Source organism: Indicator indicator, chromosome 14, assembly GCF_027791375.1.
Source record: "Indicator indicator isolate 239-I01 chromosome 14, UM_Iind_1.1, whole genome shotgun sequence".
In the NCBI taxonomy this organism is placed as follows: domain Eukaryota; kingdom Metazoa; phylum Chordata; class Aves; order Piciformes; family Indicatoridae; genus Indicator; species Indicator indicator.
The window spans coordinates 11,395,441-11,419,176 of NC_072023.1; the positions used below are offsets into that span (position 1 = coordinate 11,395,441).

General features: G+C 43.1%; 3 protein-coding genes across 3 annotated transcripts in view; 1 reads left to right on the plus strand and 2 right to left on the minus strand.

The window, feature by feature from the left end:
* CRY1 (cryptochrome circadian regulator 1) overlaps nucleotides 1-1,135 on the minus strand; it is a 33,176-nt gene extending 32,041 nt beyond the window's left edge. Inside the window, exon 1 of the mRNA XM_054387004.1 lies at nucleotides 978-1,135. Coding sequence (XP_054242979.1) covers nucleotides 978-1,135 — 158 coding nt within the window. The remainder of the gene's footprint in view (nucleotides 1-977) is intronic.
* Nucleotides 1,136-8,364: 7,229 nt separating this feature from the next.
* On the plus strand, nucleotides 8,365-10,648 carry MTERF2 (mitochondrial transcription termination factor 2). The gene is made up of 2 exons (XM_054386667.1): nucleotides 8,365-8,380; nucleotides 9,327-10,648. Exon 2 carries the CDS (start codon nucleotides 9,335-9,337, stop codon nucleotides 10,529-10,531), a length of 1,197 nt encoding a protein of 398 aa, XP_054242642.1. The 5' UTR covers nucleotides 8,365-8,380; nucleotides 9,327-9,334; the 3' UTR covers nucleotides 10,532-10,648.
* A 4,770-nt stretch (nucleotides 10,649-15,418) lies between these two features.
* On the minus strand, nucleotides 15,419-23,534 carry TMEM263 (transmembrane protein 263). The gene is made up of 3 exons (XM_054386956.1): nucleotides 23,529-23,534; nucleotides 20,490-20,559; nucleotides 15,419-15,705 (listed from the first exon to the last, which is right to left on the minus strand). Exons 2-3 carry the CDS (start codon nucleotides 20,551-20,553, stop codon nucleotides 15,419-15,421), a joined length of 351 nt encoding a protein of 116 aa, XP_054242931.1. The 5' UTR covers nucleotides 20,554-20,559; nucleotides 23,529-23,534.
* Nucleotides 23,535-23,736: the final 202 nt, after the last annotated feature.

Consider the following 23,736-nt stretch of genomic DNA (forward strand, 5'->3'; position numbering starts at 1 on the left):
GGTTAAGTATTTAGTGACTTGGGATAGAAATTGTTAAACCCAAAAGAATCCTTGAAGAGAAGTAAACTGAACTGAACTCCAATGTATCTTGATTTTGACATTCTTCTATGGTGTGGTGTTAAGCCAAGTTTCATCGTCCTCGTTCCACAATTAGGCAACTCTTTCCAGCATCATAGTCTCAGGCTAAGCTCATGAGTGTTTCAAGTTTCTGACACTGGGTGGACACAAGACAGGAGAATTCTACAGCAACGCCAGCCCTTTTAAAAGGGTAATAACTTTCAGATCCCTAGGGATGTTTTAACTTATCTCACTAGACAAATAGGCACAGATGTCCCGTCAACCTTTGCCTTACAACGGCACGCATTTAGCATGGAAGCATCAGTCACAACTCCACAACGAAGTTCATTTTTGTATTAGGCAGAGCCACACCTGGTTTGCAGGTGCAGGCATAGATCTTCATGCTTGGGAAAGGGACACTACATACATTTTCCTGCAAGGAAGCTACTCTGAGAATTTACTTTTGAACCAAGCATGCAGCTTCACAGCTTTTTTCCCAGAATGGTGTCACGCTGTGCTGGTGGGGCTCTTGGCTGCCTAGAGGTGCTGAGATGAAGCAACACCTCCGGGCTGTTTCTCCCGGGGATCGAGCCCAGCTGCCGACCCATTCTGAGCTCCAGCGGACACTGGGGGCACCCACGAGAGAGGGCACAAGATCCCCTGCCTTCCCGTGGGCCGGTCCCTGCCCCAGGCCCGGGCCTGCACTCTGACGGAGGCTTCTCCGGGCCCTGCGCAGGGGCTGGATATGTAACACCGCCACCAGAGCCGCGTGGAGGGCGGGCAAGGGAAGCCGGCGCTGGCGGCGGCCCAATCGGGCGGCGCGGGGAGGGGATGGTGGGGAGGCAGCGTGACCGCATACATAACGCCGGGATTAGGGCCCCCCGCCAGCCGGGCGGCCGCCCCCGCCGCCCCGCACTCACCGCCACCTGTTGATGCCCACGTTGGAAGAGCCGGCGAACCAGGGGTCCAGGATGTAGACGCAGCGGACTGTGTCGGCGCCCTGAATGCATTCCCGCAGCGCCGGGTTATCGTGGAGCCGCAGTCCCTTGCGGAACCAGTGCACAGCGTTCACCCCCATTCCGTCGGGCCGGGCTGGGGGCGCGGGTGCTCAGCGGGAACCGCCGCCGCCCGCGGAGCTGCTCATGGCCCGGGCCGCCGCTCGGCGCCCGGGCGAGCAACGGGAGCGGGGAGGGCCCGCGGGGCCTCGCTTCAGGCGGCTCTAGGACCCGGCGGAGACGACGGGGGCGGCCGCCTGGCGGGGACGCATCACCCCGCACAGCCCCCACGCCGGGGAGAGCGGAGATAGAGAAAAGGCGGCAGAGCAGGATCCAGCAGTCGCTCCGGGCCCCCCTGCCCGCGGGAAAGCGGCCGTCAGTACCGGCCGCGCGCACCTCGTGCCCGCCAGCAGCCACCGCCTCGCCGCTCGCCCTGTGACTCTGCGCCGGGCGCCGGGGCTCCGCCGGCAGCCCTGCCCCGCCCCCCACAGCCGATTGGCCAGTCTCTGCCCCATGTGACCGCAGGCCCTCACGTTTCTGAAGTGTGTTTACTACCGAAGGAGGGGGGAGATGGCGCGGGGAGAGGAGATGAGGGGCTTAACTGGCCCCGCTTCCGCCACGGGGCGGCCAGCGGCTGGGCAAGCCCGCGATCTCGTAGGAATGCCATCCACCGAAACAGCGCGAAGCGCCTAGGCCCTGGCGAGGAGGGGCGCCGAGGGCGGAGACCGCAACCCCCCCGTTCGGCTCGGAGAGGCGGGACCCGGATGAGCACGGGGCTCCGAGGAGGCCCGGTGAGGCGCCGAATCCTGACAGGAGGCGCACGCGCGAGAGCCGCCGCGGGCTGGGGGCAGCATGCAGCTGCTAGCGCGCGCCCGCTGACCTGTTATGTATAGCGCCCTGCGCGCGCCCGCGGCCAGGGCTACGCATGCGCGATGATGCTGCAATGCCCCCCCCCCGGCCCCCTCCCCCGAGAGCACCCGCGGCGCGGTGGGTGGAAGTGCATGGCGTGGATGTGGCGGGGTTGCTAATGCCTGTGACGCGGGTCCTGTCCGGTTCGGCTTGGCTGGGCTCGGCTCGGCCTATCTCACCGCGCCCTACCTCGCGGGGCAGAGGCGGGGCGCTTATGTAAGCCAAGGCGTAGGGAGCCTAGCCCAGTCCGTGCGCGGTCATGGCTCTTTCTGCCCACCTGGCCTAGTGCGGCCCGCTTCCTTTCCGTGTTGGAGGTGTGTGCTATTGCTTAGGAAACAGATTGTGGGTTTGTAGCTGCCCGCTGCAGTCCTGAAGTGGTGTCAAAAGAGCTGGACGAGCCATTGAGAGAGGCCCCACAGTGGTGTGAGAAGCAAATGTGCTTTCCAGAAAATTCTGAGCAGGAGAATGAGTTACAGCGGTCTCTCTAGCTCTTAGTAAAGTCATTATTAGTAAATGGTGTATATCTAACATCTTTTAATAACAGAGTTCAAAACAACATCTGTGTGCTGCTGCTACAGCAGGTTTCCCTATACCTTTTCTCTTGTTAGCCATTAGTCATGGCTAACTACAGAATGAGGCATCAGACTGAAAGGATGCAGTAGAGCAATTTCAAATCGTAACAGGGCAGCTTTAGATGGAAATCTGAAAGCTTCACCTGTGGACTGCTGCTCAAATCAAACTTAGAGTGCTCATAGACGAATAGCAACAGCAAGAGGGCACTCATTACAAATAGCAGTTCTCAGTTGAAAGGCAGAGGACTCACATCTGCAGTACTGACCTTTCTTGACTTTGAGAATCACAGCAGAGCAGTACTTTAAGAATTGTTCAAGGAAAGTTGCTCTTTTTCCTAATTTTTTTCTTTCCTTCTAAGATACCCAGAAAGTAAAAGTCGACAGAAAAGAGACATCCATCCTGTGTTTCCCTTCATGCTTTTTTCTCACTTTGGCATAATAAAATACCAATAATGATCAAGGCATGCTAGCAGCAAAGGCCCCAGCCGTGATTAGAATCCCTATTTGGTTTTATATAAAATTTCCTTCTAAAAAATCGCGGATGCCAAACTGTTTTAAGCACTGACTTTAACAATAGCATAAATTATTATAAGTTTTGCAATTACTACTTTGTCATATGTGGAACAACATATTCCTGGTCTGAAAAGGACATAAGGGATCCTGTCATACTTCCTTGCTGCAACTTGAACTTGGAGTGGTTGGGTCATTGTAAAGTTAACCATGGTTTTCTCAATCAATACAATGTACATTCTTCTTTCCTTGTGGTTTTGTTTTTATTATTAAGAAATGCCAAATATTTGGTGAACAATTTTCAAAGAAATAAAGTAGAAAAAGTATCTCAGTAATTAAGAACTGCTTTCCATCAAACTCCTTTTAATTCTGTAACTTTTTACTGCCTCAAAAAAGATAGGTTCCTTATTTTCAAGGAAAGTTATTTCTCAATATAGTTATTTCAACCTTTAAACGATTTTTTTCATACTTCTTATGTTCCCTGCTAGTGCCTTTCAAGGCTGCGACACTAAAGATGGCCCTGAATAAAATCCAGCATCAGCTAATCTACTGAGGTGGAAGCAGCCCTCCCCCATTAGACCTTACAGTTTCATAACTAAATCATAACCATGAAAAACATCATTCTATAAGCCACTTATCACTACAGACTAAATAACAACTCTAGTATATCATTAGCATATCATTATGTCAAAACGCCATTCAGCTCTAGCCATACCTTCCCTGCGAGACAGTTTGTTCTAAGAAGGAACATGAAGAATATATTAATTAAAATGTCAAATCTCAAGGGAAGAGTCTCTCCAAGTTAGTAGAAAAAGAAAATAGAATCATAGTTAATCAAGGAACTCATATAAGTAAACCTCACTACTGTGTTCTCTTGTGGATAACTTTTTAAAAGAACATTTACTGCTAATTTATCCCAGACTGTGACTGCAAAAGGAGGAGTTAGAAGGGAAAAAAGATAACATGAAGGTGTGACGAAACCATAAAGAAGCAAGAATACATTGTGCATTTTTAGCTACACGTTTCTAACATCATGGTATGCCATTTATATTCACATTGTTAACTTTTCTTGAACAGCAGTCATGTAGAACAAGCCTAAACTGCGTTCATACAGCACTGTTTCCTTCTATTGCAGTTATCTTCTTCATTAGATCCTTTTCATAGATCTAATACAGACTATTGAAAATGCAGCTAACAAAATAAGTGTTCCCAGAGCGTACAGATTTTCACTCTGAAGGATATGCTTTTGCAGGCCCAGAGTTAAAGAATCCTAACATGCCTAGAAAAATCTTTCAAGTCTAGAAATCATTTATGTCTGTCAATTTGTTACTCTAAGTTTAAAAGAGAAACAGATACCGCTAAAACATTAGATGAGAGCTTATTTAACTTCTGAAACACCACCAGGAAAATATAAAGTCAATGACCACACACATTAATTTTAGTGTTTTATTCCAAAATAAGAGTAGTGATCGTACGGAAGAAAATACGCTGATGCAAGACAAGCCTCCCATCATCACATGAGTGTTGCCTCACATCCAAATTCAATCCTGAAATGATTTTTCGGGGTACTGCTTTCAAAAAGAGTAGAAACATCTTTGTGGAGGTTAATGTGTTTGGTATCAGGAGCAGTATGGCTTTGATTCCTGGGTGGTGTGTATGGTAACTGTTGTGCTGTACAGGGTGTGTGGCCTCACTAGCAGCATTATTTCAACTTCACTTCTGGATAAATACAAGATACGGATCATTTCCTCTACTGAATCAGTTGGATCATTTGCTTTCCATCACAACTCAGGCACTCAAGTAGCCTACTTTTAAACTGTTAACTTCTTTGCTGTCATAATCTTAAGACTCCTAGGACCATAGAATCATTTAGGTTAAAAAAGGAGTTTTAAGATGATTGAGTAGAACCATTAGTCTAGCACTGCCAAGTCTACCATGAAACCACAGCCCTTACTAAGTGCCATGTGTCTTTTAAGTACCTCCAGGGATGGTAACTCAATAACTTCCCTGGGCATCCTGTTCCAATGCTCGACAACCCTTTCAGTGAAGAAATGGTTCCTAATATCCAGTCTAAACCTCCCCTGGCACAGTCTGAGGCCATTTCTCTGGTCCTATCACTTATTACTTAGGAGAAGAGACCAACACCCACCTCGCTACAACCTCCTTTCAGGTAGCTGTAGAGAGCAAAAAAGTCTCCCCTGGGTCTCCTTTTCTGTAGGCTAAAAAAATCCAGTTGCCTCAGCTGCTCCTTGTAAGACCTGTTCTCTAGACCCTTCATCCAAAGAACGTTTCTTTGGACGTTCATCAGCACCGCAGTGTACTTGTAGCAGTGAGGGGCTCAAAACCGAACACAGTAGTCTAGCTGTGGTCTCACCAGTGCTGAGTACAGGCACATGAGCACTTCCCTGGCCCTGCTGGCCACAATATTCTTGACACTGTTGGCCTTGACCACACTGCTGGCTCATGTTAGGCTGGCTGTCAACCAGCACCCCCAAGTCCTTTTCTACTGGGCAGCTTTCTAGCCACTCTGCCCCAAGCCTGTAGCATTGCATGGGGTTGCTGTGATCCAGACGTGAGACTCACATTTGGCCTTGGTTGAATCTCATACAGTTGGTCTCAGCCTTTCAATGTGATTTTGATACATCAAAATTATTGATTTTCAAATGATTTTGTTTTTCTTTACTACACTATTTCTCTCTGGAAAGCTGTTTAAATCCAACCACTTTTAACTATTTCTAATCATAACAAAGTCTATTTTAACAAGTGGAAGAACCTCTGATGCTTTCACAGCACAGAGACTTTGCAAGTCCACTTACCACACTGATTAAGCAGAGAGCGCACCCAGGCCTGAATCACAGCAAACTCGATTCACATCTGTAGGGAGAAAAAGTGCTCATCTGCTGCACACTCAGACTTCATAACTGCATAGTTGGGCTCGATGATCTTAAAGGTCTTTTCCAACCTAAACGACTCTACGCCCTTGGTGCCACTCGCACTTCCCCGCCGCGGCCGCCACATGGTACATCCTCCCTCACCCCCGCCACCCCCGGGAGGCACCAGTGGTAGGGACCAGCGTGGCGGCGTAGCGCTCCACTGCCGAGAGCCAGGTTAGGCACAGCAGCTCGGGGGACGTAGGTCGGCCCCGGGTGCTTCACAGCAGCCGCCGGGCCAGGGGTGTGGGGCGACAGGCGCCTCAGCCGCAGCCCGGCGCCGCCAAGCACCGACGGGTGAGGGAAGCCTTGGAGCGGCCCTCAGCCGCCACGCAGCCGTTAGCGGCCTGGCTGACGTTTGGCCTCCCGTGCTTTGACGACACATGCGGCCGTGTCATAACAGTGACGGCCTGGAGATAAACGGGACGAGACGCATAAGGAGAAGCTGCTTGGCGTTCAAGCGATGCGTGGTTGGGAAGGGAACCCTTGGGTGCGAGTGACGTGCCTGTCGGGTGACGTTGGCAATAGCGGCACAAACCGAGTAGCGAGGCTCGGGGCGCCGTGTGGGAGCCCTGCCGGCCCTCCCACCCTCCGCTCCACTCCTGGCTGCCAGTAAACCTCCTTCCCCTGCACCCCCAGGTGGAGTCCCGAGGGAAGGGGTTGTGCCAGTAGAGACCGTCCAGGAGGCCAGCCTTAGGTGGCCAGGCTGTGATTGAGAACTTCGTGATTTCTCTGTGCTAAAAAAGCCTTACTTGGTGACCTTTAGTTTAGTTTTAATGCTATGCTTTCATGGCAGTTTTCAAGACCTGACTGGAAAAAGGAGCCTGATCTTAGCTGATTGCAGACCCTGCTTTGAGCTCCTGGACACCAACCTGGAGGATGCTAGGATCCTTTTTTTTTTTTTTTCTGGAAAGATAGATATTTGTCTGCTTTATTTTCCTAATCCTTCTTTACCTCGTTTCCATGACTGATGAAAAGCAGGGATTCATTTTGTTATAAGTGCAGCAGTGCGAATGCTTACCCTACTATGTGTTAATCCTCACTATGTGTGGATCCTCACTAGGGAAAAAATAGCGACATGTCCAATATTTTCAGACAATACAAACTTCTTTTAAGTGAACATAACAATCGTTTTCATGTCAGATCTTGGAAGAGCACAATCTACAATATCATTTTTTTAAAGCTCTGTAATAGATAAAGTAACTGTATTTTAAGTGAATGCATTACTCACAAGGCAATTTTGTTTAACAGCAGGATTACACATTGAAGCAAAAGTTGTAGTTACTTATTTTTCCAGTTTGTACTTTGGAAGTATCATCTGACATCCCAAACAATTTTAAAGTACTTTATTTTGCTGGCAGTTTCCAGCAGAGTGGAAGCATTAATGAAGAAAGGCTTGATCCTTCAGAAATTTACTTACTCTGACTGGACCCACCAAATTCAATGGAATTACTCAGAGTACTAAGACACAGGTAGTTGTGTCACTCCTTGGGGAGGAGAAGCTTTAGTTTGCAGTCCTTGTGAGGCAGTCACTTTTTGAGAACACAGAAAGGTCAGCGCATGAAAAGTTTGTGACTTAACCTACACTTACAGTGCTTTCAGGGCTATTGGGAAAAATTGCTGTTCTGTGGTGGAGCTTGCTGGACAGCACTTACTAAATCAGTTTATGAAGATAAAATCATTAGCCTTGGGGTTCTGACACAAGCAGCTTCAGCAGACAATCAGATTTTGCCTCAGAGGTTTGAAATGATACAAAAAAACAGTTACTGATAAACAGCTTCTGTTAGTGACATTAGTATGCATATAGGAAATTATTTTTATGTCTTAATCTGTTAGTTTATGATGCAGTAGCATAAAGAGTCCAGCTTTTAGAAGCTAAAAAACATCAGCTTAAAAGCAAAGGTAAACTTTCTTGAAAACAAAGTATTTTACCCTTGGAAAATAGTTAACCTTACCTGGCAACTAGATGGAGGCTCTATTACTTAAGTACTCTAAACAAACCATGGATTTTCTTAAAGGATGGGCTAGAAAGAAGATTCTAGAGGTCTTGTAAAACCGTTCCTGCAATAGACTTCTTGGTCCAATGCACAGGAGATTAGACTGCATGATTATCACAGCCTTTTCTCTCCTAAAAATAAAACAAAAAGAATTAATCTGGGTGCTCATGTAGGTACTTTTTGAAGCATTCTTTACTTTGGGGGAGGTGAAAGCAACTGTATGAATCGAATTTTCAAATGCTCAAATGGTGTTTTTCTTCTGATTTTCTATTTCAGCAATTTTAAGCATGTTAGCAGCAGCAGTTTGTGCAAGCGTTTCACAGACCGGTGGTTTGCCCTGTCACGCTCTGTGCTTCCAAAAGGTTCTCACAAAAACACCACTCAGGAAGTTAAAGATACACTGCTGAAAGGTACTTTGGCCATTGCAGAGCAGGTGGCAGCACATGTCCTATGGGCAATACCTGACAGAGGTACTTTTGAGAAAAGAAGGGGGATAGGGTTACCCAAACTACGCTGTGGTTGCTGTGCAACCCCAGCACAGCCAGGCACCTATTCCACAGGAACTACGCCTGCTGGGGAGTTATTAGCAATGACAGGAGTGACCTGGAGACAGAAAAAAGGTGTTGGTGCAAAGGGCAGCTGCAGCAAAGTAAGTACTGGAAGAGGCAAATGAAAGCCTGAAGATAGTACAGTGTACTTACTTCCTCCCTCCCCCAGAACACCAGTGTGTGTTATTCAGAACCCAGTTAACTGACTCAGCTCTTGAAAAACACACAAAAGTTTCAGTTATTTTTCTTAATTATAACAAGAGTTACTTCAAAACATAGGTCGGCTACGGGGTGCTGCTGAAGGAGCACCGGGGAGGGTCTCTGACGAATGAAACGAGTCATGTTCCATGCTTGAGAAGCAAATACATTGAGAAGGGATAAGAAAGACAGTTAAGCTGCTATTGAAAAATTCATTCAGTAGAATAATGTCAAATTAAATTGGATGAAACATCTCTCTAGTATAGTGTGAGCAAGCTTTTATGTAGCAACAATTTTAGCTGCAGGAAGCAGCTGAGTTTGGCTTTTGTATGACTGCAGGCATTTATAGGGACAGAGTGCTGCCCCCACATCAGGTCTGTTACATCCACGTGCTACTGTTAAAGTGAGATATCCATCAGAGCATTAACCTTTCAAAAGGGTTGGTTTTGGTATTTTTTTGCATCACTTCTGCATGAAAGCTGAATTTCAGCTAATAATGAAAAACACTGTTGAGAGTAATTACTTATACCAGCTCAGTCTAAATATGAACATAGCTGAGTATTAACTTGTACCTTAAATGTGTTTTCTTACAGTTGTTCTTTCTCCGCAGGGCTGTCCATGATGTTAAGAGGAGTCGCTCACAGTGCAAAAGATACATTTACCCTTCTGCTGGCAAGATCTCAGTACTGTAACCCGGGATTGAATTTGTCACCAGTGTGGAATGAATTAGCAAACAGAAGCTTCCTAATACATTCCACTTACACAACTGATACAAAATCAAGAGAGGAAAATAAAAAAACCATTGAGAGTCTCTACAAATTGTCAGTTGACATTAAGAAAATACGCAGACTAAAGGAATGGGTCCTTCTCCAGGATGTGGCCTACGTTAAAGAAATTGCTGGCATCTTACAAGAAATGGGAGCAGATGAGACCACTGTAGCCAACATCTTAGAACGCTGCCCAGAGGCAGTTCTGCACACCCCTGCAGAGGTAAACTCTCAAAGAGCTCTATGGCAATTAGTATGCCAGAATGAAAAACAGCTGATTACATTAATAGAGCAATTTCCAGAGTCTTTTTTTGCTACGAAATATCATGAGAACCAGAAGGCAAATATACTGTTTTTTCAAGAGCTGGGACTTAAGAATAATATAATCACTAGGTTCTTGACAAGTGCACCAAATATTTTCCATCATCCTGTTGAGAAAAACAAAAACATGATAGAGACATTACAAAAAAAATATTTGAGTTTAGGGGGTTCTGATGCAAATATGAAGATCTGGATACTGAAGCTGTTGAGTCAAAATCCATTTATTTTATTACACACCTCCACCACAATCCAGGAGAACTTGGAATTTCTCCAAAAGAATGATTTCACTGACAATGAGGTTCTGCAGCTGCTATCCAAACTTAAAGGTTTTATTTTTCAACTTAGCCCAACTACTATGGAGAAGAGTATGCTTTTTTCCAAAAATGTCTTTAAGTGCAGTGATCAAGAATTAAAAGAGCTTGTGCTGAAATGCCCAGCCCTTCTCTACTATTCTGTTCCAATTTTGGAAGAAAGATTTGAAGGCCTACTGAAGGAAGGAATTTCTGTAGAACAGATTAGAGAGACACCAATGGTGCTAGAGTTGACAACGCAAATTGTTCAGTACCGAATTAAAAAACTCTCTGCTTTGGGATATGATGTAAAGAGTGGAAGTCTAGAAAGCTTGAATGGTACTAAGAAAGAGTTTGAAGTCAATTATGGTAAGATACAATCAAAGAAGGAGAGACCAATTTTTAATCCTGTGGCTCCTATACACATTGAAGATTAATTTGAATGCTGTACTTCGTTATGCAAAACAAAAATATCAAAAGAGAAAAGATGTTGGCTCTCTGAGAACTGTGCTTTGTCCTGCGGTGGGTCTTACGCATAATGTCATTATGCAATTGTAGGTTTCTACTGCTTTAAGTAATACCATAGAACCTGCCTGTTATAGAGGTCATCTTTTTTCCCAGGGAGTACCTGGCTTTTCTTTTTTTGCTTCTATTTCCTTATCTAACAGGGCATTAACTGCTTTGGATTTCCAGCTCTATCACTGCACAGTCCAGCCTGTGGTAGTGATCAGCACATTCATTCTCTTGAGAAGAGAAAAGGGGAGTGATTTTTCCAGCAGTGTTCATCAACACACTGGTTCACTGACTTCTGGAGACTCTTGGAGTTACATCCATTATTTCTGCAGTAAGCAGCACTAAAAGCTACTGTATCCCAATCTGCAGATTTGACTTGTTGGATAGGAAAACCTAGGTAGAGTGCAGGGCAAAATATTTTTTATTTAGCGACTGCTACAGTGAGAGCCTAGTATGTTTGTGTACAACCATAATGCAAAGAAACTACAAGACAACCTCCTTTTCATTTCTGAGACTTCAAAATTCACTGCATTTGCAAGAGGTTTGGAACAGGAGGCAATACTTTTAGTGCTACTGTTGAGTTCTCAATTTCTTCTTTTCTGTTGAGGTTCAGGGAGAGATTAAAGTGAGCCTGCGATGATTGTATGAGAAAGGAAAAAAGTCATGCTTTTATATTAGATGTAACAAACTCTAGTCTGTAAACCACTGGTGATTAGAAATGACTACCAGATTTGCAAACAGCTGCCAGAGTTTCTAAATATATGGGTGACATTGCTTCTCAGATAACACTGTATGGTAATTGTTGACAAGTGCTGGCTTTCAAAATAGTAACTGTCTGACTGCGTTTACGTTCTCAGGGGATTTTATTCATTTTCATTTATGGGTTAGAAAATGATAACATAAAATAGTAGCATCTTTGACCATCATCTCAATAGCATTAGGATCATCATCAATTTTACTTCTCAGAAAGACTTTCCTAAGCAAGTGTTCATACACATTCCTTCATGATGGCAGGAGGAAAAAAACAGTTGCACTTCGAGCCATTATTCAAGGTCATTTTTAAACCCCATTTTGGCAGCAAGTATAGGGTTCCTTTTCTTCAGGAAAAGTTTTAAATTGCTGAGGAAAGCTGGTATTGAATTACTTGTTTAGAGGGTAGACTGCAAGATGATGATTTTAGATAGCCTGCCACATTATCTACTGCAAGCTTGGAATGGGCTAGAAACATCTGGTTAGAGCAGTGCCAAGTTCTGAACAGCTGAAGGTCTTAAACTCACTGCCATGTGGTCAAATGTGGACGTGACAGCAGCCTGCAGGGATAAACACCACCCTTGTAAGAGCACACGACTGGCAAGAATTCAAGGGGCACATACCACCAGCACAATAAAAGTAATCTGTGTTGCTAAGTCATGTCTTTGCTGACTCTTTGAAACACTTTATCATGTTCTAAAAGGAAACTGGGAAGATAGCCCTATTGAAAATTCACAGGAAGTGGCCTTTGTCACTTTCTGACTGTCTTGCAACGCTCAGCTATTAAGCAGACCACAATAATATTTGAATTCAAAAGCATCCTTCCCCTCACGACACCTGGGGCATTTCAGCTCTCTGAAGCTATTCATAAGTCTGTAATGCTGGACCACATCAGTGGTTTCGGATGGAAAGGAAACCAAGACATAAAACAGTGTTTCCTTGAAAATTTAGTTTCAGTTTTTCTACAGGTATGTTTTTAAAGTTCCTGAAACAGCTTTTTGCCATCACTTGATAGAGTATCTCCAGTGGGAACAGGCAAAACAGGAAAGTGACATATTTCCTTAATTGAGTCCCAGCCAGAGTTACCACAAATGGTCCATTCAGAATGTTTTAATATCTCCTCCTCCCCTTTCAAAATGAAAGCATAAGCAAAGACGACTCCTCTTTACTAGCAGACCAAAATTCATTCAATGCTTAATTCATAACTCCATACTTGGAACCTATTTCTCTTCTCATGGGATTCACAATTAAAACCGCAGGGAAGCTCCCAGTTACCAAAATGTATTCCTGAAATCTGCTTGTCTGTTCCTGCTCACTGACAGTGAACATGAACCAGTTGGTACTGCAAGTCTGGCAGATACAAGCCTGTAGACCAGCCTTTCTTTACACAGCAGTCTATAAGCAGTCTTCATATTCCCCTTTTGAAATGGAGGCTGGGAAAAGGAGACTAAAAACTCAGAAACCACTGCAAAAACAACCCTAAGACACAAGAATAATCCCTCTCCCCCTGAAAATTTCAGTTTCATATTCCACTGAGCCCACTACGATCTTAAAAGTGGCTATCCCCACGCCTCAGCTCCCAGGGAAAATTAAATTAATACAAGGGACTTTATGCACAGCCTACCCAGTGGAGTTACAGGCTTTGTTAGGAGCTGATTTGCACTATTTAGATGCAGATATAGGACACTATGGGGCATGATACCGTGGGAACATTTACACCCAAGCATGCCCTTCTCCACAAATTAACTAAGGAAGCTTTCAAATGTCTGAAACAGCAACAATTTAATGTTTTGCACATGTCAGGACAGAATCAGAACAAGTTAAGACAAAAGCAAGTTTCATAAGTGGGAAATATGGAGGATATAGAACAAAGCTCTTTTCAAAAACTAAAACCGTATGCCACGTTGAAAGTGTTTGTTACAAGATGCAGAATAACTACAGGATATGTTAAGAACAAAACATAATGAAGTGCTTGCAGCCCTCTACACATCTAACATTGCTTATTTCAGACCACGCTTGTTTTGCAGCAAGTTTCATAGTATAAAAATTAAAGAATGCCATAAAAGGGGTATGACCAGTTCAACATTTAAGTTTTCAGAGAACCATTAGGAAGGGTTTAGTTCAGTGTCACAAATGCCACTGTGCTCCAAACAGGTGACTTTTAGGAGTTTAGTGGCAGCTTTCTAGGGCTACGTCTCCATTGGAAACGGCAGGGGAGGAGACCATAGTAAATGATTTGCTGCAGCTCAACTACCTCCAATATCCAAACTAGATCATTTCTAGAGCTAAAGGTTATCCTTAAACCACACTATGATCTATGTGATTTGCCTTTGACTATAAAACACAGCCAGTCTTCCCCTTGTTGCATAACTTACCTCATCACACTCTTGCAGCAGACTGGAGCTAAGCAGCTGGTGCATCTACCAAAAGGAGCAGGTAACGCCTCTTGTTGGGTTTTCACTCTTTCCATCCCAAACCCCCATGCCACCAGCATATACAAGTACTGATACTGGACTGAGCTGTTCCACAGTGCAGCTGAAGTACCAATGGCTCAGTGACTCAGTGACTACTGTAGTGTATTTCACACCCAGGAACACAGAACTAAGTTTCGGACAAGTGATACGTTCTAATTTTTTTTTTTAATTATTATTATTTCAAAAAGGTCTTGCTCTATATTCTTCTTGTACAACCGAAAAAGTAAACTTACATGCTTGGAAGTTCTCTGTAGGAACACAAGTTTTTAGAAAATACTGCATGCACCACATTCACAGCTGCCTTCTGTGAGCTTCCAAAGAGGTTATTATTTGCAAAGGCTGTACACAAAAGATCACCAACAGCTTCTATTTTGAAGCAACCTCAAGCTGTGTCTGTAGAAGTGCATTTTGCTTTATGTACTGCAGAGGACCTACAGATGTTCCTGTCTGAGGTGTGTCAACCTTTGGAATCTGTCAGTTACCATTTCCCCCCCCCCCCCCTTTTTTTAAGGCCTCATCTCCCTTTTTTGGTGAGAAAGATGTAGTGAAAAAGTTCTTGCATTTAAGCAGGAAGCTAAGCTGGTGCACCATGGAGCTGAGAACAGCTTTGCTAGTTCTTCAGTGGTTTCCAACTACATGAAAGGAATTGCTTTCAAGTCAGACAGTTGTCCTAGATGGCCACAAACATCAGCCCAGTTTGCATTAAGCCAGCACTTTTTCTAGTGTCTATAAGAAGTTTATTAGAAATGAGTTTTCACTTGCAGGAGATAGTTGCATGTGATTAAATACACCTGAGATGGAATGATCTTGTTTTCAGTAAAAACTGACAATCTTTCAGATACCAGGATTCATAAAGAGAATCTAAAGCTCATTCTGTGAACTGCACTGAAACAACAGAACAGTTCTTTACACAGCTTCAACTAGTAAAAAAAAAAAAAAATTTTCTCTAATAAGGCATTCAGTTAGTTTACTCTTTATGATTGCTTCTACCACGTCAAACTTTCTCACCTCTACCTCCCACAATCTCATTTCCAATTCCTACACACCTCCAGTTCTATTTGCTCCAGTCCACACCAGCAGAATGCAGTCACCAGTAGTTTACAGGCTGCCTGCAAATGCAGTTTCATAACAACCTACTTGGGTACATCCAACAATGCTGGTAAACAGCTGAAGCATCCTTATCAGGAGGACATGGAAACCACTGAGAACAGTAAATGGCATCTCGTCATACTGATGGTACGGCAGAGACTACCAAGTTTGTGTTCACATTTTAGTCCAAAACTGCAAAAGACTTACAGTAAATGAATATTCAAATACATATTATCCCTTCAGATACAGATACTCACTTCTATAGTTACAAGTGTAACATTTCACCAGATACAAAGCTTCAATCTAGGTCCTAATAAATCTTCCTGAGCTGTGCTAGCCAAGCTTCTTCTGGCCTTTTCAGATGAATTGGAGTTACTTGCACAACTCTGTAGAAGATAAAGTGTCTAAGACACATGGCTTCTCATGGTCCAAATCTTAGCAGATTTTAATGCCGCTGACGTAATATTCTGGAGAATCGACTATGTCTCAGTTTTTGTTTTAGTCAGACTTATCCTTTTTCTTTCCTGTTAAAGGCACTTTACTTGCTACAGCAGATCCTACAGCTGTAACACCTCCAGCTACAGCAGAAACACTTCCTTTGACAAGCCCCACTCCCACTGAAGGCACGGATGTGACAGCTGTTTTGGTAATTTCCAAGCTCTTCCCTCCAATCCAAGCAACACCTCCAATCGTGGCACCAACAGCTCCCTTTGTGACACTGAAAAGACCACCAGTCACACGAGAAAGCATGCCAGGCTGCTGCTGCGGGTGGTCTTTTACTGAACCTGAGGGAGGAAACAAAAGAAAATCAATTACAGTCCTATGTTTACAGCATTTGCAAAGGAAACCTTCTTCAGAAGTATTCCCTTTCCTAGCCTAACAGCCACTTGCCTTGCAGGCTACATTTCTTGGATGCTCACACACCACCATAGCTCCAAAAAAATAAGCTGCTTTGCTGCAGCAAGACATACCTCAAGACTATTTGCTAGAACACAGGTTAATGCTGAGCCTAAAAGTATAAGCCATAGAACTCCCAATCTTGTGTGATCAACTTCTATCCTCTGACTGCCTCACTATTTTCCCAAACTCTGGGAAATCTCAAATTAAAAAGACTTCAATCCACTCATTTCTGGACTTTATTACTGGGAGGAGGTGGGGAGGGATAACACACCCTCCTAATTGTAAGAGTTCTCCCTGTCCTAGTATTAAGAGTTAACTCATAGAGGTGCCGACCTTGCTGTTCATACCTTTAAGGAAGGACTGGAAAAAGTTTCCCGGAGAAGAAGAGCCAAAGATTTATTAAAAAAGAGCTGTTCCTTGAAAAGAGCTCACCTTGAGACAAAGCTGCTTCCTTCCTTAGTAATTACTATTTTGAAGTTGCAATTACAAGGGTTGCGTGCAGGGGTCAGGAAAGAAGGTTACAAATGAGAGCAGTGAGAGGAGTTGAAAGAAGTATGAGAAGAAAATTTATGCCAACTCCTCATTGAGTCACTTTCTTCATCACATACAAAAATTTTATGTTCTTCCATAAAGGTCTTTTCTGTAATTTGGACCAGGAAGGGAAGAGGGAAAGGGGCAAGTTCAGTAGCCACTAAATACCAAAAGTGGTCCACATAACATAAAAAAACCCCACCAAACAACAAAAAAAAACCAAACCCAAACATTTACTCTGCATTTTGCAGTTTCTTGCCACATGTAAGTCAATTCCTAATCCATGTTTATAGTACAATCAGCATCAAAAATCATAGAAACTATTAGAGTAATAGAAAGACACCCAGAATTAGCCCCTTGGCCTTCCAGTAGTTTAGTAATTGCTTTGTATTTCTAAACGTAGCCTTCAAAACCCTAAAGAGATACAGGCACCTCACTTCTAAAGGGAATTAAGACTGCAGCTCCACAACCTACAAATGCACAAGCATCACTTAATCATCAAGGAAGTAACAGGAGCACAAAACAGTATGTCCATGTTGTATTTAAGCACACAAAAAAATACCACCACTGCACATACCAATCAGTAGCACTGATACATGTTTGTCTGCAATGTATTTTCAATGTGAAACTTGAGAAACCTCTGGTCTTCACAACAACACTGCCCATGCAAGCATTTTTCACATCCTGTCTTGTCCTGTCAACTCTTCACCAACCCCAAAGAGTGTCAGAGAACCATGGCAAGACACAGCCACTTAACACCCGTAGGGCAAGAATTCCATTTTTTTACTATTTTCTAGCTATCTGTAGATAATATATGGGATGTAACATACACCTCCAACAGTGAGAATCAAGAAAAGAGCAAGGTAGAATCACAGTGGGCAGAGCTAGGGAAGAAAAACATCCACTAAAGAGGTGAGGGAATCAGCAGCAAAATGAACAAGCTTGGAAGTGGGCAGGAAGTCTAGAGAAGCAGGGGAAAAGAAAAAGCAGATCTAGATCCACCGAGACCTCTATCCATTCACTCTGCACTGCAGCATGCCTTAGGAGAACCAGCAGAACAGGTCTCTTGACTTCAGTGCCCAGACTGCTTACAACTTGCATTCAGGACAGTTTCCAAGAGCTACCTCCCAGTACTCATCTACTACAAGATGAAAAATGGAGTAAACAACTTCCCATGCACCTCCCATGAGTTTGTGATAATGCCAGAACTGACAATCCATTTAAAAAAGTGTGAAATTCAGGGATCCTATGTGCATTTCTTACAAGTTTGACAAGAACAAGCAAACAAAACAAAACCTCTTTTCTTTAAGAAACTGATGAAGATAACCAAAAGTGTCATGGAAACTAGAAACATCAACGACCACCTTGTATTTAAAGCCAAGTAATACCCTTGCTGGTTCATTCTAGTCCAGCAGCTTTCAATTTGGGCATCTCCAGCAAAAAATACATTTTTAACACAAACACAGAGAGATCAGAATTTCAATTTACATGCAGAAAGCTTTTAAAGAATCACAGAGAGGAGTATATGGAGCCTGATGTAAAATCCACTGCCTAGGTATTATTCATTAGAGGATTTTTGTCACCAGACTTACACACTTCATAAAAAAATCCGGTCAGGAAGTGCTTCACTTCCAACTAACTGATTACTACCAGAGTGAATGAGAATAAAGTTTTATCACTGAATTTTAAGAGCTGTTTTCAGGGAGTTGTGCCTGATGCTAGCGATAAAGGGCCCATCAGAGCCAACTTAAAAAATAAGATGGAAACTAGCAAAAGTAATGCTGACATACTTTTCCTCACATTACCTTGGGTAGCCAATCCTCTGACAGGCAGTCTGTTTCACAAGTGTGAAACAGACTGTGACCTAGTGTATTAGAAACTTCTTTGACACATTCCCATTTCATTCCTCTTTGCACTGTACTTCAGATCTAGTAAATGCCTGCACCTGCAAAGTTTCTATTACCAGTTGATCTCTATTCTATGATATGCATTGTTTCTAACAAGTATGAGACAAAGGTAAAACAGATCACTCCTATATCTGGGGAGAGTATGACACAAGCTCCCTGTTCAGGGGTTGGCTCTAACACACTACCTTGCAGCCAGCCAGCTTCCTGCTGAAAGGAGTCCGACATCAAACAAGTTTGAATGAGCACAGGTTGCAAAGGACGGCACTCTTTGCAGAAAACGAAGCACACTCACAAAGCACAAGTACAAAAGCTTCTTCTACATAGGTATTTTTTCAAAGCCTTTGGGCACCAAGCTTGTCAAGTGTGATGTGGGCAAGCTGGAACTATTTATATCTTTATGAAAAACTGCAAATTGGGTTTGGAATTGAGCCTTTCCTCTAAGGATTTTTATTTTGGCAGCCTGTCCAGAGAGGCAGTCTTCCTGCCAACACTGAACTGGTAGCCTTCCATCCACTTTTGGCCAAATTTCTATGATGGTGTAAGTGCATCATATATGAAGGTTTTGTATGAGGTTTAAAAGAGGGTTCTTCAAGAGTATTACAACATTTTAACTGGGCCCTTAAGGGTTGAAGAGTGCATGTGAAACAGAATCAAAAGAAAAACAAAACACCACCAAACTTCAAGGATGGAGTTTCCATTATGATGAGCTGTGTTTCACTCCACTCCAGCTACACTAATGTTCTCCATCTATTTAGACTTCATAGTCCAACTGGTTATTGACATACAGAAAGAAGACACTGTGCAGAAGACAAGCAATCTTAACTGCTCCCAAATTTTAAATAAAACCTTGCAATACCTAGTGATGGGCAGACTCTGCTATGTTCTGAATTGAACAACCTGCTGAATATTCTGGGAAGATAAAGAATGCCCATTTGTTTCACTGCCTTCCTCAAGAAACAACTGGTGGTAGCTTATGAGTCAGATCACTGTACATCTTCTTAACATGGATAACACACAATTCAATCTTCTAAGGAAAAAATATATAAAGAAGATAATCAGAAGTGACAAAGATTAGTCTTGAAGAGGGTGCACATTAGGACTTAGTTTTCAACCTTGGCATTTGCTTTCAGAAATGCTTGTGTGATCTGGACAACCCCTGAAGAACTTAAATACTTTTGTCTTCACACTATGATATTGTAACAAGCTCAAGTATAGTACAGTTCAGGAACCACTGTGCCACAAAACTCTCTCCCCCTTTCATCTTCTCATCTTTGTGATTTTCTTAACATCTATTAGGCAGAAAAGTAGGCTATTCACCTCACCCTCTTCTGCTACAGGTCGTGAATAACACTGTTGCTCAAGTGAAGCAGATTGTTCAGTTATACAACACACAAAAGTTGAGGAAAGAGGAAAACAAACAGACAAAACACCAAAACAACCAAACAGTTTTAAAGGGTTGTTACAAATACAAGAGCAATGAACCAAGAGGAATAGGGACTCACCAACCTCTGCATCCAACACAACTGGTCTGAAAGCATGAGAAGACCAAACACACACTACATGCCAAGAACAGCTTTTGATCTAGTATGCTTCCAGTCACATTATGCAAAGAGGACTCTCTAATCCTGCCATTCCCTGGTCTGGAAGGGAGCTCTGCTCATTTGCAACAGCATTTCCTCTGCAGATCTAAGTGATTTAAGATGCATTTAGTTCAGGAGACCAAGATGCCACTGCATGAAGTCAAGCATGCATTCCTTTTTGGAAACCATGAGATTAAGTCAACAGCTAAAACCACAGTTAACCGTGTGATAGAAAAGGGTTACCAAAGTAGTAATAAAGTTCCACATTTCTAAAAACATCTTGTTTAGAAGTCACAAGCACTATGAACTCAGCAAGGTCTCCAAAAGCAAAGCTGGGCTCTTTCCATCTCACATAATGAGCGACAGAAATAAGTACCTGCTGGACCAATTCACATCTCCGGAAACTAATTGCAATTCAGTATCCAACCATCTTCTCCATACTTCAGCAGTTGTTTACTGAGTTCTATCCAGTAGCCTTATTTTAATCAGGATAATGCAGAAGAGAACAATAATTCAGACCCCTCTCATCCCAGCATTCTCTTGCTTACTTAAATGCAAGTTAAAACATTCAGCCTTTATTTTTTTAAGGCAGATCTGAAATTTTGGTGAAATTCTGTGGATTTATTTAGTATTCTGAAAACTAATACATACCTTCTGGTGGCTCATCATGAAGGCATGATGGGACTTCCTGTTGATTTTTGTCTGTTTGATTCATTATTGCCTAAAAAAGAAATTCACATATGCTGTACAATTTTTTCTGGCAAAACATTAATGTAATCCATGAATGCAAAATTCATGTAATTTAAAGTTCCACAGAAAAGGAAGTTCTTTGTCATCACTAGATACACTAGCAGCTCCTGCCAAACTACTGCTGTTTCATTATCAGACTGTGATTTTGTATCCTTCAACCAAAAAATACTTTAAAAAGGAGCCCTCCTAGGGCTAGGTCAGAAGGCTTGGTGAGAGCTGCCACCCACACCAAGTGCATCTCAAACCTGAAAAGCAGATCATGAAGAAAAATAGTATGGCAACAGAACAGCCACTGTCATACAGTAACAAAACCCAGTGGTCATAGAGGTGGTAGGCACTAGAAAAACAACAGCAGCATGCCTACAAGATCCACTAGTACCTTAAAGGTAGTAAAGAAACAAGTTCTTGCAGTAGAATTTGAATAAATGCCAGGAAAACAAGATGGAGGAAATACAATGAAAGCACTCCAAGCAGTATAGAATTGTTAGGGTTGGAAGGGACCTCAAGGATCATCTAGTTCCAACCCCCCTGCCATGGACAGGGACACCTCACACTAGATCAGGTTGCTCACAGCCACATCCAGCCTGGCCTAAAGAACCTCCAGGGATGAGGCTTCCACCACCTCCCTGGGCAACCTGTTCCAGCGTCTCACCACCCTCATGGTGTAAAACTTCTTCCTAACATCCAATCTGAATCTACCCACTTCTACTTTTGCTCCATTCCCCCTAGTCCTATCACTACCTGACATCCTAAAAAGTCCCTCCCCAGCTTCCTTGTAGCCCCCTTCAGATACTGGAAGGCCACAATAAGGTCACCTCGGAGCCTTCTTTTCTCCAGACTGAACAGCCCCAACTCTTTCAGTCTCTCCTCATAGGAGAGGTGCTCCAGCCCTCTGATCATCCTGGTGGCCCTTCTCTGGACATGTTCCAACACCTCCAGATCCTTCTTGTAAAGCAAGCTGAAAGCAATACAAGGATTCCATCCTCACTAAGTAACTTCCATGTAGGTTGCTTTTTTCCGACTCCAAACAAAAATATCACACAGGGTAAGAAAGAGACAGGCCTGACATTCTTTTATCAAGAGATCTGTACAATGATGAGGCAACTATGTTTCAGTGAATAAAAAGGTCACATGTTCAGTACAGATGATGATCAAGAATCTGGAAGTAGTTTATTCACTGCATTAGGGAAGATCCTGGAAGAAGGTAAAATGAAAGTCACAATCTAGCAAGTCTTACTTCAACCAAAGGAATAAAAAAAAAAAAAAAAAAAAAATTTACCCAAACAATTTTAAAGCAGACTCAACGCAGACAAATTAGTTTTTATAAAGAACTACTTCTGCTAATATGTTTGTGTCTAGATGGTATGTAACTCCCAAAAGAAACCCCCATGAAACTGCTTGTTTGAGCTTCCAAAGAGCTTCTGTCAAGGATTCCTTGTAAGAGCACACAGAAACTATTTAACCTCATGTGGAAAGACAAAGTACTGTCAGGGATTATCAACAAGTTTAAAGGAGAGTTGGAGTTTTGAACATGGCAGAATGTTAGAAAGCATCACAAGGGTCCATACAAGTTTGAGTATTCTGCACTGGACACAGCAGCACTGAGAGCAGATACAACCCCAGTGAAGGACTGAGGATCAGTATAGGAGACACCCTGCAAGTATTTTGTTAAAACAAGACCTGTCCAATGGAAAGGGCCAGAGAAAGACTGGCAAACAGCACAGGTGAAAGATCCTTTCATAACTCTCCATATTTACGTTAGACCACTGTTCTATTTGCTTGCAGTTCCTCCAAAGGCATATGAGCAAAGCAAGGTACTGGCAGAGGAGTTTCACAGCAGTTTCTAGTTCAGCAATAAAGTATTCCAAAAAATTAAAAAAAAAAAATCAAAATGACTGAACACAAAGCCTGTAGCATCACACCACTAATAAGAAAAGTTTAAAGATTAGACATTCCCCCCCGCTACCTTCCCTAGAACCTCAAGGTTGCAGACCTCTTTACCACAAGCTACTTTTTAAGAGGCAGGCAGGAACATTACACAATATATTGCTCACACACAATGATTAAAGCACAATTACAACCCCTTATGAATCACAGAAATATTTCACTCTTACAACTACATGGACCCAGGCACCATAACCTGCTGCTATCAGACCCTGAAGTCAGTTGAGTACTACATAGACCTGAGAACAGCAGGTAAGGAAAGTCAGTCACTGCTGGTAGGATTGAATTTGTTCTACACAAAAGAAAGGCTGCAGGGGGTCTGTGGATCAGAAAGTTGAAAAACTGTTGTATGAATTGTGGGTCTAGAGATGCCTAGAAGCACCCTAGGGATGCTGCAAGAGATGTGCCTAACTAGGGTGTGCTAGGTTTTACCCATTCTTCTCCTACTACTTCAGTGCAAATGAAACAGGATCACACTACTGTCAGAAAAGGTTCACAGCTTGACCCAAAACAAAATTTGGCACACAATTGCTCAAAAACCACAATTCAAGTCCTTTTGATTTTCTACAGAAGCTCTCCAGCAAAACACAATCAAGATCATAATCCAACAAAGGACCTGAGCAGAAAATGTTAAGATACGTAGGTTACAGCCTGTGTCACACATCCTTGCAGCCTGTTTAAGCACATCAGGAGACCCAAGAACCTCTGAAAAACGATCCAAAATCTTGTGTGCCAAACAGAGTGTAGCATACCCAGTGAACACGAAATACTACGCACAGGAGTGTCTTACATCTGGCTCCCCTCCAAAGATTTAAGGTGAGTATTTCTGTTGACTGGAGGTCAAAGGCCTAGAGTAACTGCTTGTTGGCAGACAACTTGATCCATTATTTAGATGAAGATGGCAGGAATATGTATTTTTTTTCTTAAAAAACTGGGAGTTAGAAAAGCAGAAACATATTAAATTTTATCTAATACCATCAAGGTGAAAGCACTCACCTGCAATTCAATGTCTCCTTTGTCTATTAAGATCCAAGCTCGTATATCCCACTTCGCAACAGACTTCCCTGGTCACCAGGCTGCAGTGGATCCTAAGGGAGGTTCCTTTTCACATTCCCTGCTGAAGGTGTTTCCCCACATAGAAGAAGAAAGCAAAATTCAGGAGATGCAGCAGGCATTACAGCTCAGGTAACACGTAAGGAAGTGC